We start from the raw sequence: 14,198 nt of genomic DNA, 5'->3' as shown, positions 1-14,198 counted from the left end.
TGGAAGTTAACAGAGAAAGAATGCACAGCTTAACTGAATTCAGTTGATCTCTTCTGCTACTTCTGTCTGTAAGTATTTGGGTTCTTTCCATTAAAGAAAGCAGTACTTTTAGAGGACGAAAGTGCCTCTTACGTGATAAAAAACTAGCTCAGATACTAGAGTTCCAAGTTGTGGCCTTCTGACTTGGATAAACACACCCTCCTGCGCTGGCAATGGTTAAAGGCTTCTTTGAGGAGAAGGCCCAATGTTCCTTTGAGGATGCTGATAACCGTTCTCTACAAACTTGGCACACACACCAGCAGGTTGGAGCTGGTTTGCTGGCTGAGTTCCTTCACAAGGAAGCACGTGTTAGAACACGCCCGCAGCCTACTGCTCTTTCCACCTCGTCGCAAAGCCTCAGAGAAGGCTTGGGGGACATGGTTAGGACAGGGGCGAGAAGAATCATTCCATTCCCACTCCCAGTGCCCTGTTCACATGGAGACACTTTGGTTTGTGCTTAAACATCACATGAGGGCTTCCCTGGTGGCGCAGTGGTTAAGAATCTGCCTGACAATGCAGGGGACACAGGTTCAATCCCTGGTCCAGAAAGATCTCACATGGCCGCGGAGCAACTAAGCTCGTGCGCCACAATTACTGAGCCTGTACTCTAGAGCCCGCAAGCCACAACTACTGAGCCCGCGTGCCTAGAGCTCGTGCTCCGCAACAAGAGAAGCCACCGCAATGAGAAGCCCGTGCACCGCAACGAAGAGTAGTCCCCGCTCGCTGCAACTAGAGAAAGCCCGCACACAGAAACAAAGACCCAATGCAGCCCAAATATAAATAAATAAATTTAAAAATAAAATAAAATGATGGCTGGAACACCACATAATTGAAGAGCACGGCGAGACCACTGGACTGAGTCACTCTGAAGAGCTGCAGTTTCTGAAAGTTGAAGTTGTGTCTTCAACTGATGTCTGGATTGGCACTTCAGGGTGTCAGGGCACACTCTGAAATCACTTGCCAAGCTTGCGTTTGTGCACACGAGTGTTTTCCTGAAGGAAATCTATAGTTTTTATCTGATCTCAAAGGGGACCAAGACCCAAATTAGGTTAAGAATCATTGTTTATCCAGTGGGATAAGGGCTTTCTTAAAGTACCCACTGCCCTGGCTTCCTAGAGTGCCTGTAATGAGTCCAGGTGAGACTTTTCACAGTGTGGCTGCATTACTGTCAAGAGCAGCCATCCTCCGCGACCTGTCAGTCTCAACAGTGGTAGCCACTGCTCAGTGGCGACATCTAGTCTTTTTCTTCACGTGGTGCTTCTCTTTCTCCCCCTCCCTCTTGCTCTTTCTTTCCTCATCTTCCTTCTTCTCTTCTTTTCTATTGAATTTGGTGCCAGCATTAAAAAAAATCTCACTTCACATAAAAACCCAGATTCCTGGCTGCTTCTGAAAATCAGAAGATCTGGCAACACTGGGCTCTCCTTTTGTGTGACAAGAATCAGCTGAAGCTGAGTATCTGAGCAGCTGCCCCCTTCACACAGGGCCAGCTGGCTCCAGTTTGCTGCAGTCCTCACCCAGCTGGTTTCCTCATTTCCACTAGCTGCCTGACCCCTGTGGAGATCTGTGTTTTCACAACCTGTTCCATAAGGTAATGCCTTCACGGTCTACCGATGAGTGTTTGACATTTCTAGTTAACTGGCCTTAGGTTAGAAAGCTTCTGGAGTTCTATCAGCTTACTTATTGCTGAGAAAGTGATTGCTTATGAGGTTTCCCACACAATTTTCTACATTACCGCTTCTATTCTGCTTTAGCGTCAGAGGCTCAGTAGATTGTGTGTGTGAAAGGCTGTGGATGAACCTGAGGGCAGGGGCCAAGTCTAAAAATTCTAAGTCAGCTTTATTCTCACCATATTCTCACAGACCTAGCTCAAAATGAGTGAGAGTCTGGGGGTTTCCTATTTATCAAATATTTCAGTAGAGGCCTTTAAAACACTTATTTTAATTTTTTGGACCTATTACTTACTTCCTGGTTCTGAGAGACAGTGTAATGCATCTCAGTTTTAAAATCAGAAGACAGGTTCTGATTCCCAGCTTCACTACGAGCTGTGAGATCACAGGCAAGTTATTCATTCTCTCCAAGGCTCACATCAGCATATATAAGCAATGGGGTTACTGCTCCTGATCTCACAGGACTGTCCTGAGCATTAAGAGCACAGCACACAGGAAGTGCTCGATAAACGTGGTCCCTTCTTCCACAGCACGTTCCAGTGGGTGACATTTCCCAATCCATACAAGTAACGAATCCCTAAGCGGGTGGTTCTCATGCCCATGCCCCATAACCAACAACTTCCTCTACCATGTAACATTTACTTATTTATTTACTGAAATGACCATTTGCTTTTATTGCAAGAGACATGGACACTTTTATTTTTTTGGCTGCGCCACACAGCATGTGGGATCTTAGTTCCCCGACCAGTGATTGAACCTGTGCCCCCTGCAGTGGAAGCGTGGAGTCCTCACCACTGGACCGCCAGGGAATTCCCGACGATGTAACTTCTAAAACACCTGGGGAGATATTACTTCCAGAGGAGCACACCATCTCTAAAGTGGCAATGTCAAGAAATGGCATAAAATCTTAGAAAGCATTAACATGTGAAATATGACATGAATATGCACATATGAACAAACTGTACAGATGACTTTTTCTAGAATGTTCACGGGTTAGGTCTGTTGGCACAACTGATAGGAAACAATTATCACAAGATATCTATCACCATGACCCTATGTATGTTCTCCCAAAGAAATACCTAACTGACATGGTATAGTTATCTGAAAAGCCATGGAAAAAAAAAAGGGCTGGGACACATATACTGTCCCAATAATTCTATGTAACTGAAGACCCTAGAATGAATTTGGCTATTTTGTCCCTGGAAGGAAAGTTGTTGGTCAAGTGCTTCTCTGTGGATTTATCCAGAGGGTTATTCTCCAGGAGGAGGCAGGGGCACTGCTGTAACCTATTTCATTGTTTAATCACTCAACTCACATTTAAGAAAATTAATATAATAATTTTTATTGAGTTTATCAAAGAAGATTGCATTAATTCTGAGTTTAAGAATTTTTATACCTTAGCTTCTGAAGACTTCACTATGTGATGACTGTTAACTCTTTAGAAAGTGTAATTATCAAGCTGTTTGGTTCAGTGTTATATAATTATGGTTCTACCCCTTCACTCAACAAAACACTGATTGTGACTAAAATACATACCTAACGTTTTAGGAATAATCCTTTGAAGAGCTAATTTATTGGGATTCTGGCCTGAAAAATATGATCTCAATCACTTCTTACCAGGTTCACTGCAAGAATAAAAAGATTTGGGCTTCCCTGGTGGCGCGGTGGTTGAGAGTCCGCCTGCCGATGCAGGGGATACGGGTTGGTCCGGGAAGATCCCACATGCCGCAGAGAGGCTGGGCCCGTGAGCCATGGCCGCTGAGCCTGCGCGTCCGGAGCCTGTGCTCCGCAACGGGAGAGGCCACAACAGTGAGAGGCCCGCGTACCGCCAAAAAAAAAGAATGAAAAGATTTTGGCTTTAGATGGGTCTCTAGTTAGGTTATTTCTTCTCATTACATATTACCCGACAACAGAGAATAATTACAATTGCTGATATTTACTGAGCCCTTATATAATGTGAGAGGGACAACAATCTTATGGGATAATTATTACTATCATCTCCATTTTACTGATGAGAAAATGTAGACCTAATTAGTATAGGGCAGAGCCAGGTTTTGTTTGTTTTTTTAAACAACAACAACACAATTTTTTCTTCTTTTTGGCCATGCTGTGCAGCATGCGGGATCCCCAACCAGGGATCGGACCCATGACCCCTGCAATGGAAGCGTGGGGTCTTAAGCCCTGGACCACCAGGAAATTCAGAGCCACGTTTTAAATGACGCTCTGACATTAAGCCTGTCCTCGTAACACTACGTTGGTCTATGTCACATCATAGAGGGGCCGCTGCGAAGCTGAGAAATCCAAACTAGAATCTGACACCACTGCATTTTGGAACATGTGACTCCAGCTTGTGGCTCTTAGGGTGAGCATGCTGTTCCTCATATGAGATAAATAAGCAGAAATATTCATAAGAGAAATAGGGGTGAGGGTGCTTGGGTGAATCCCAATTTCTGGCACCCTCCCCAGTCCACCCCGGGACACCACTATAAACACTAGCAGAACGCTACAGACATTATCAAATGTCCAAAGAGGGACCACCCATTTCTAGTGATTATGAGATAAAAAGAAATGTGTCCAAATCTAAGCAAGGCAAAGGTCAGAAACAGCAAATAAAACAGAACATGGTCTGTACTTCTTGGAGGTGGCGGAAACTGGCTTTCATTAACATAAGAGAAGCATTTCCAGGCTCTTCCTGCATAAAACTTTGTGTTTTTCCAACTCCAAATAGACAGATTTTCTTTCTAGACAGGGTCAGAAATCACTAGGGCAAAGGCAGCTAGCTAGCTCACTGGACACTGAGCTGCCTGCAATTTGAGACCCTGTGATTTACTGCCTGTGAGTGGTGGTGGGCAAGATAAGTGCACACAGGGAAGCGTGTCCTGGTCTCTCCTCTTTCGTGTCTTCTCTGTGGCATATATTCAACGACCTATCTTGTATGAAACACTGGAGATACCTAATGACTCAGAAAGTGATCAAAAACTACTGGTAGTTACCAGTAACCCATACCTTAGCTATCTGTTTTTAAACTATTCCGTTACGATTCACACATTCTAAACTAACGAATCCTTTTCAGGACTTGCACACTGATGGTTGAGTGCCTCTCTGACCAAATTCTGAGCTCCTGAAGGTCAGGAACCAAGCCAGAGAATTCTATCATTGTACCTGAGAGCTACTGGCACAAAGCTGAGTTCTAGATATTTGTAGCTGAAAATCAAATCCACAAATCTTTGACTTCTTTCACAGAAGTTTCTTAGAACTTCCAACAGAATCACCTGGGAAGTTTGGTGAACTCAAAGATATTTGGCAGAGAGGCCCAAGAATGTTCATTTTAAACAAGCCCCTTAGACTATTCTTGTGTACATGGATGTTTGGGAACTAGAGAGCTGTTACATACCAATAAACACTGAGATGCCTAAGTATATGTGTCACACAAGGTACAGGTGAGATATTAACAAAATCAAGTTTAAATAACACTTCCAATCTCATTTCCTCTTCTCTCTAGTCCCTCCTCTCGCCACTGTCTGAATCATCCTCCTGGAGCAAAATTCTGATCAAGTCCTTCCTTTGCTCAAAACCTTCCCAACTGTGAGACTATAAAACCCATGGTCATAAGCTTGTCATTTAAGAATCTTTATGGCCCCCCTGCAATCAACATAACTTTTAAACTAAGAGCACAAACTCTGGGGCCAGAATGCCTGAATTCAAATCCCAAAGCCTGCAATTATTAGTTGCGTGACCTCAGGCAAGTCACTTAACCTCTCTGTGCCTCAGGTTCTTCATCTGTAAAATGGGGATATGAATAGGACCTGTCTGATAGGGTTGTTGGCAGGATTAAATGAATTAATGCATGCACAGCACTAAGAATAGTGCCTGGCACATAGTAAGTGCAAAATAAGTGTTAGATATTACTATTATCCTGATTACCTCCTCCTCTTCACCTACTCACACATTATACTCTAGTCCCACCTATTAGTTCCTGCTCCTTGGGCATTTTTTCATATCACCCTGTTCCCTCCATCTGTAACACAGCGCCACACCATCTATGGGTCAAAAGTGTCCAACTGACAAGACCCAATTCAACTGTCACTGGAAAATCTTTAATAACTAACTCCCCTCATAACCCAAATTAATCCTTCCTGCCTCTGTGCACTAGTGTAACTTTTATTTGTGCATGTTTTCTTATCTCCTAGACTATGATTTCCCTGGAGAGGCTGAAACAGTATGGTCTTAAAGGTTAGACAGACCTGGGTTCCAAACCAGATCACATTTATCTGCTCTGAGACTCCTATTTCCCATTTATAAGTTCAGGATAATAACACCTCCTTTGAAGGAGGCTTAAATGACAAATTCTATCTATAGATATTCAAAAAGTCTGCTGTATGAGTGATTGGTATTATTAATAGAATTATTAATAGTGGTATTTATTTAGTGCCAGCTATGTAGATAGTACCAGTGCCAAATACTGGAGCTTAAAAAAAAAAAAAGACAGAACTGCCCTGGAGAAGCACAATTTTTCCATCAAGTTTATGGAGATATGGGTTTGTATATCCCTAGGCTGGCTTGTTTACAAAATAGCTGTGACAAAAACAAACAAAACAACCCAACCCACACGTGCACTCTGCGTCAGCTCTGGGGTGCGTCCAGGGAAGACAGCAAAACTCCTTTCTATTGACGTTTCAGAGAGTGACATCAAGACCACCTACAAAGGACCGACAAACGGGCTTGGGTGGGGAGGACCCAACGGGGACTGTTCAGACCATGACAGCACCTGGCTCTTCCTCCTCCCCACCAAAGTTGGGGGGCCGCCTTCTGCCCGCCAAAGATCCCCAGCTTGACATGTCCTCTCTTTTGCCTTTTTTTTTTTTTTTTTTTTTTAAAGAAAACTCCCTTTTGCATAAGTCCAGATTTCTGAGCCGTGAGCTCAGAATCACAAGAGCTGGGGCTGCGACTCCGGGATTTCACTTTGTCTTTTCTGTGCGTCCGTTACCCTCTTTTAAAACTAGAGCAATCGTTCAGCCTTGGGGCCGGAACGTGCCCGGCCAGTCAGACCTGAAGCCCAGTCTGGCGTCTATCAGAAGCCTGGTCAATACTGTACGCGCTGTCGTAGGCTGCGACCCGCGCTCCCGGGGGCGGGCGCCCCGTCGTCTCCCTCCAAGGTATGTGGAAGCGACGTCCCCTCCCTCTCGCCCTAGGGAGATCCCGGAACTACAGGCTCGGACTCTGACCCTGGAGGGGACACAGGTGAGGCCAACAGACCGGCCGTTCCGAGGTGGGCTCTCGGGAAGGGATGGAGAAGCTGGCCAAGCGGGAGTCCACTCCCCGAGGCCAGGACCGCGGCTGCTCAGGACCGGGGCTTGGGAGGAGAAAGCCCGTGCACCCCTCGGAGTCCGTCCTACACATCCGCGATCCACACCCCGCCCCCAAATCGAGCCCGGGCCGGCCCCTGGCCATCCTCCGCCAAACCTCTGCTTACCGCCGCGCTCATCCCGGGGCCGAACTGGCCATCGACGCCCGCCTGGAACCCAGCGTAAGCAAAGGAAGAGATAACAGCTGCACTTCCGGAAATAACCTAGGCCTGACTGCGGAGGAGAGTGCCCCCGGCCCGCGACCATAGAGGAGAGGCTGCGCTCGTTCCCTAACCCCCTCGACCCCGCGCCCTCCCCGCTGCCTAGAGAGGCCACTCTTGGGCCGGGGAGGTTCGCGCAGGCGTACTACCGCCGGTCCCGCCCCTTACTCTTGGACGCACAGACCTTGAGCCAGGGCTTTACACTGAGAAGGTGAGGCTGTTGTGTGTATTTGATCCTCCAGAGTGGCTGTTATTGTATCTACAGGAAACAGCTTTGCCCGGAAATTAAAATTATATTACAAGACCGTACTGTACTCGCCACAATTTTTTTTTGCCTTTACATTTTATGCAGAAAGTCAGAGAACCATGGCTAGATTTCCATTTGCAGTATTAAGAAGAATCGGAATTAACATGACTTTCTTATCACCACGTTTTTGTTTTTGTTTTTTTTTCCCAGCGTCTTGGTTCGTTAAGAATTCATGAGGATTACCTGTTTTAAATCACTGGCCTGGAGATTGTTAAATCGATAATTTGGGATGATTTTTTTTCCCTAGCAATCAAATGGGCAAAGAGTAAAAAGATTGGTAATGTTCTGTGCTAGTGCCAGGAGTGTATGACTCATTTTCTGGAGGATAGTCTAGCAATACGTATCAGCATATTTTAAAAAAATTGCCGTGAAAGATACGTAACAAAATTTACCATTTTAACCATTTTCAAGTGTGCAGTTCAGTGGCACTAACTGTATCCACATTGTGCAGTCATCACCACCATCCAGGACTTGATCATCTTCCCAAACTGAAAGTCCATACCCATTCAACAGTTACCAATAGTTCCTTCCCCAGCCTCTGGTAACCACCATTCTACTTTCTGTTAAAGAATTTGACTACTCGGGGCTTCCCTGGTGGCGCTAGTGGTTGAGAGTCCGCCTGCCGATGCAGGGGACACGGGTTCGTGCCCCAGTCCGGGAAGATCCCACACGCCGCGGAGTGGCTGGGCCCGTGAGCCATGGCCGCTGAGCCTGCGCGTCTGGAGCCTGTGCTTCGCAACGGGAGAGGCCGCAACAGTGAGAGGCCCGTGTACCGCAGGAAAAAAAAAAAAAAAAAGAATTTGACTACTCTAGGTACCACATATAAGTGGAATCATACAGTGTTTGTCTTGTTGTGACTGGCTTATTTCACTTAGCAAATGTCCTCCAGGTTCATCTACTTTGTAGCATGTGTCAGAATTTCCCTCCATTTAAAGGCAGAATAAAATTCCATTGTTGGTATACGTGACATTTTGTTTATCCATTCATCTGATGATAGATGCTTGGGTTGTTTCCACTTTTTGGCTATTGTGAATTATGCTGCTATGAACATGGGTGTACAAATACCTATTCAAACCTCTCCTTTCAATTATTTTGGGTGTATGCCCAGAAGTGGAATTGCTGCATTATATTATAATACTATTTTTAATTTTTTAAAGAAGGACCATACTGTTTTCGATAGTGACTGTACCATTTTACATTCCCACTAGCAGTGCACAAAGTTCCAATTTCTTACCTAATAGGTATGAAATGATATCTCATTGTGGTTTGGATTTGCATTTGTGATGTTGAGCGTCTTTTCATGAGCTTGTTGGCCATTTATATCTTCTTTGGAGAAATGTTTAAGTCCTTTTTAAATTGGATTGTTTGTTTTTGTGTGTTTTTTTTGTTTTGTTTTGTTTTTTTTTTTTTTTTTTGCGGTACGTGGGCCTCTCACTGTTGTGGCCTCTCCCACTGCGGAGCACAGGCTCCGGACGCGCAGGCTCAGCGGCAATGGCTCACGGGCCCAGCCGCTCCGCGGCATGTGGGATCTTCCCGGACCGGGGCACGAACCCTCGTCCCCTGCATCGGCAGGCGGACTCTCAACCACTGCGCCACCAGGGAAGCCCTGTTTTTGAGTGGTAGGAGTTCTTTATATATTATGGATATTTACGCTTGATCAGATATATGATTTGCAAGTTTTTTTCCCCATTCTGTGGGTTGCCTCTTCACCTTCCTGATAGTGTCCTTTGATGCACAGAAGTTTTTAATTTTGATGTAATTCATTCATCACTTTTTCTTTTGTTGCCTATGCTTTTGGTGTCATAGCAAAAAATCATTGCCTAATCCAACATCATGAAGCTTTTTTGCCCTATGTTTTCTTCTAAAACCCTTATAGTTTTGGCTCTTACATTTAGATGTTTGATTTATTTTGAATTAATTTTTATACTGTGTTAGGTAAGGTTCTAACTTCATTCTTTTGCATGTGGATATTCAGTTTTCTTAACACCATTTGTTGAAAAGAGTATCCTTCCCTCACTGAATGGTCTTGGCATCCTTGTTGCAAATCATTTGACCATTTATTCAAGGGATTATTTGGGGGCTCTCTATTTCATTAGTCTCTATGTCTTTATGTCAGTACCACACTGTTTTGATTACTGTAGCTTTGCAGTAAGTTGATATTTATTGAACTTAAATTACTTAAAATTTAAATTTAAGTGGCCATATGTGACCAGTACTTTCCATCTAGGACTTTTAAAGCTGATACTAGAAGGCAGAAAGATATTTCAAGTTTGAAGTTTGACTACTTGTCATATTGGTTTTCACATTTACTCTCTGCTGCTCACACTAGGAATAGAGGGCCTAATTAACTATATATAAATTTCCTTTCAATGAGTAGAGGAAAATGGACCTGTGGCACCTGGTGGGGAAAATATGGTCACACTCTTACTTGTTCTTTAGGGTTCTTAATATTTTCTTTTGGGAGAAAATGGTTATCTTCTTTTCAAAAAGCACAAGTGGTTCCTACTCAGTATTTCTCTCAAACCTAAGGTGTGAATGCAGGGAAATGTGACAGCAGGTCAGAACGCTGATCATATCTTACATTTATTCTTACAGTGCTTTACAATTCACATACATTATCACCACTGATCCTCAACCCTATTTAGTGGATGAGAAAATCGAGGTTTAGGAAGATTGAATAATTCCAGACCTAATAAATGGCAGAGTTAGCCTTTGAAAGCAGATCTTCTAACCAACTTTCATAGTAGGCTTTCGTGAAAGACCAAGGTGAATTCATTCACTCAACCCACGTTTATCGAGCATCTCGACGTGTCAGCAGTGTCGTAGGCTCTGGGAATCAACTGCAAACCACAAACCAACGTAAAACTCCATCAGGCAAGACCTAATCTGTTTTGCCCACCGTAGTACTCCCAGTAGCTAGTGCAGTAGATAAAGGTCTCAGGTTTGCGTTCCCCGTCACCTCTGTAAGTAACTCTCTTTTCCATTATTCTTATTGCAGCACCCTGCTCTTTCTTTTCACAGCGAACTTTGGGTTTCCAAGTGGCAAGTTCGATTCCTGCCTGACTTTCCCCTCTTCCCTCAAGTTAAGCTCCAGTGGGAGCTTGTCTTTTTTATTCCTCACTGTATCCCCACTCCTTTCAGGGTGCCCGGCACATAACTGGAACTCAAGAAATATATATTCATCAACTGGATGGATGTCATGTCACGCAAACTTCTGAAGTAAATGGCCCGGGCTTCCCTGGTGGTGTAGTGGTTAAGAATCCGCCTGCCAATGCAGGGGACACGGGTTCGAGCCCTGATCTGGGAAGATCCCACACGCCGCGAAGCAACTACTCCTGTGCGTCACAACTACTGAGCCTGTGCTCTAGAGCACGCGTGCCACAACTACTAAGCCCATGTGCCACAACGACTGAAGCCCACGTGCCTAGAGCCCATGCTCCGCAACAAGAGAAGCCACCGCAATGAGAAGCTCGCGCACCGCAACAGAGTAGCCCCCGCTCCCGCAACTGGAAAAAGCCGGCATGCAGCAACGAAAACCTAATGCAGCCAAAAATAAATAAATAAAGTAAATTGTCCAAGTCTGGTCCTCACCAGTTAGACCACGCCTTGAAGGACTTTGATAGCCACGCCCCTCCTGTGTCCCGGGAAAGGAACCCAGCCTTGGCCCCGCCCCTGCCATGACGCAAGCACACGTGACGGCGCGCCGGCGCGCGCTGTTTCCGGAAGTCACCCCCGCGGTCTCCGCCGCTGCTGCCTGCGCTGCTGGCGGTGGAACTTCGCGAGTGGAACGGCAGAGGCGGGCCGGACGGGGCCGCGGGCCTGGCCACTCTGCAAAATGGAGATAATCAGGAGCAGTGCGTGTCCGCCGTGCACCTCCCCGCGTACCCGCGGCCCCCTTCACCCGGCCTGCTAGGCCCGGAACACGGCCGGTCTGCTTGGCGGGGCCTGGGGCAGAGGCAGCCCCTCAGGGGTTTGCTCCCATTTTGCGCCTCTTGGGGGGCCTTATTCCTCTCTGGCCCATACACCCTTGGGGGCCTTGTCGTCTTTCTTACCCGGGCACCCCCAGGGCCTTATCCCTCTCAGGCTCGTGTCCCCGCGGGGCTTATTTTCCGCCCCTGTCTGTGCACCCCTCAGGGACCTGTCCTTCCGCCCTAGGAGACGTAGGAGTTCCCCGGGCCCTCCTTCCTTCCCAATCTAGTAGCCCGTGGGCAAGCAGCTAGGCCACCGGTTCTGAGCCTCTTCTCGGTTTCTCCACAGATTTTAAGAGTAATCTCCACAAAGTGTACCAAGCCATAGAGGAGGCGGACTTCTTCGCCATCGATGGGGAGTTTTCAGGTATCCCTCGCTTGCAAGCTTGAGGCTGGCACCTTGCAGTGCATAGCCAAAACTCCTGCACCCCTACCCCCTGCTCCCTTGCCCCGGACTTCTGCCTGCTGGCCGCTCCTCCCTGTTTGTAGCCTTGGGCAAGTTGCATGGGTCTCCACGTTTCCTCTTAAACGTTTCGAAAGCACGGAAGAGGTGAGGTGCGGTGGGTTTTGTGATTGGGTTTGTGGTTGTTAGACCTCTCAGGGTTGCAGATAGAGATTAAGGTTTTGGTGCTGCTTAAAAACTGTTGGATGTGTGTGAGACAGCTTGGGAGTTCGAGTCAGGCTTTTTTGTACGTGTGGTGAAATACACATAACATAAAATTGATCGTTTTAAAGTTCAGTGGCATTGAATACATTCACATTGTTGTGTATCCATCTCCAACCATCCATCTCCAGAACTTTTTCATCTTCAGAACTGAAACACTCTACCCATTGAACAATAATTCCCAACTCCTCTCTCCCCTCTGCCTCTGGCAACCACTGTTTCTGTCTCTGAATTTGACTAGTTTAGACATTTCCTATAAGTGGAATCATACAATATTTGTCCTTTGTGACGGACTTTAGGGTCGGACTTTTGCAGATAAATGAGGGTATTCCTCTAGGCATTAGTGGAAGTGTTCATTGCCTGCCTTGGCATGGGTGTGCATGTGTGTCTAATACTTTACTAACAGTTATAACTGCAAGATTTTTTCTTTTTCTCCTTTTGGATCAAAGATATCCACTTTTGGTTATAGATAACACTTTTGCTACAAGCTTAACATGTTTGTAAGACTTCAGCTCTTTCTAAAGGACTCCGTGCTGCGGGTAATCTTTGGCTTTAATTAAGTGTGCAGTTTCTAGTTGGAGTCAGTTCCCTGGAAAGCTAAGAGTTTTCACCGCAAATAATTGTCTCTTGACCTTGAGTATACCTTTGTTGTGTAGATGTTACTCCAAACTGTTGACCAAGACTGTACTCTAACAATAATGCGCATCAGTATTTGTTGATGTCTGAGTATGCATTAATCTTTGAAAGCAGCAAAACTTATTCAGTCATAGAGATTGTTTCCTTAAATCATGACTGTTTTGAAACCTAATTTTTTTTTTAACTGAATTATAATTGACCAATTATATCAGTTTCAGGTGTACAACATAGTGATTTGATATTTTTATGCACTATGAAATCACCATGCTAAGTCTAGTTACCATCTGTTAGCTACAAAGTTATTGTTGGCTCTATTCCCTATGCTGTGACATTTATTTTATAACTGAAACTTTGTATCTCTTAAACCCCTTCACCTATTTGGCCTTTCCACCCACCCCCTCCCCTCTGGCAACCATTAGTTTACTCCCTGTATGAATGTCTTTGTTTTGTTTTGTTTGTTTGTTTTGTTTTTTGGATTTCACCAATAAGTGAAATCATATGGTATTTGTCTTTCTCTTTCTGACTTATTTCACTTAGCATAATACCTTCTAGGTCTATCCATGTTGCAGATGGCAAGGCTTTATTTTTTATGGCTGAGTAATATTTCTATATATGTATGTGTATATATATGTATGTATGTATGTGTGTGTATATATATATGTGTGTGTGTATATATGGCATCTTCATTATCCATTCATCTATCTTTGGACAATTAGGTTGCTTCTATGTCTTTTCTATTGTAAATAATGATGTAAATAATGATGTAGTGACATAGGGATGCATATATCTTTTCGAATTAGAATTATTGAAGAAAAAATAATTTTTGTTTTCGTATAAATATCCATAAGTGGAATTGTTGGCTCATATGTTAGTTCTATTTTTAGTATTTTGAGGAAGCTTTATACTGTTTTCTATAGTGGCTGTACCAGTTGACCTTCCCACCAACAGTACATGATGGTTCCCTTTTCTCCACAACCTTGCCAACACTTGTTATTTCTTGTGTTTTTGAGAATAACCATTCTGACAGGCGTGAGGTGGCATCTCAAGATTGCTTTGGCTGTTCGGGGTATTTTGTGGTTCCATACAAATTTTAGGATTATTTGTTCTAGTTCTGTGACAAATGCCATGGGTATTTTGATAGAGATTGCTTTGAATCTGTAGATTGCTTTGGGTAATATGGACATTTTTACAGTATTAATTCTTTGGATTCGTGAGCACAGTCTTTCCATTTATTCCCATTGTCTTCAATTTCTTGCACCAATGTCTTATAGTTCTCAGAGTACAGGTGTTTCACCTTCTTGGTTAAATTTATTCCTAGGTATTTTATTCTTTTTGATGCAATTGTAAATGG

The 14,198-nt window shown here is 44.6% G+C and overlaps 2 protein-coding genes across 3 annotated transcripts in view; one reads left to right on the top strand and one right to left on the bottom strand.

Moving 5' to 3' along the window:
• Window positions 1–7,690, bottom strand: part of BFAR (bifunctional apoptosis regulator) — a 28,447-nt gene extending 20,757 nt beyond the window's left edge. The window contains exon 1 of one of the 2 annotated variants that reach the window (XM_079946015.1): window positions 7,180–7,690. The gene's annotated coding sequence lies outside the window, so the exon portion shown is untranslated. The remainder of the gene's footprint in view (window positions 1–7,179) is intronic. The other variant, XM_079946014.1, reaches the window with a different exon arrangement.
• A 3,498-nt stretch (window positions 7,691–11,188) lies between these two features.
• PARN (poly(A)-specific ribonuclease) overlaps window positions 11,189–14,198 on the top strand; it is a 168,348-nt gene continuing 165,338 nt past the window's right edge. The window contains exons 1-2 of the mRNA XM_079944221.1: window positions 11,189–11,433; window positions 11,837–11,914. Coding sequence (XP_079800347.1) covers window positions 11,415–11,433; window positions 11,837–11,914 — 97 coding nt within the window. The 5' untranslated portion in view covers window positions 11,189–11,414. The remainder of the gene's footprint in view (window positions 11,434–11,836; window positions 11,915–14,198) is intronic.

This window comes from Stenella coeruleoalba (assembly GCF_951394435.1).
Source record: "Stenella coeruleoalba genome assembly, chromosome: 15".
NCBI classification, from domain to species: domain Eukaryota; kingdom Metazoa; phylum Chordata; class Mammalia; order Artiodactyla; family Delphinidae; genus Stenella; species Stenella coeruleoalba.
This window is presented reverse-complemented; position numbering and strand designations above follow the sequence as displayed.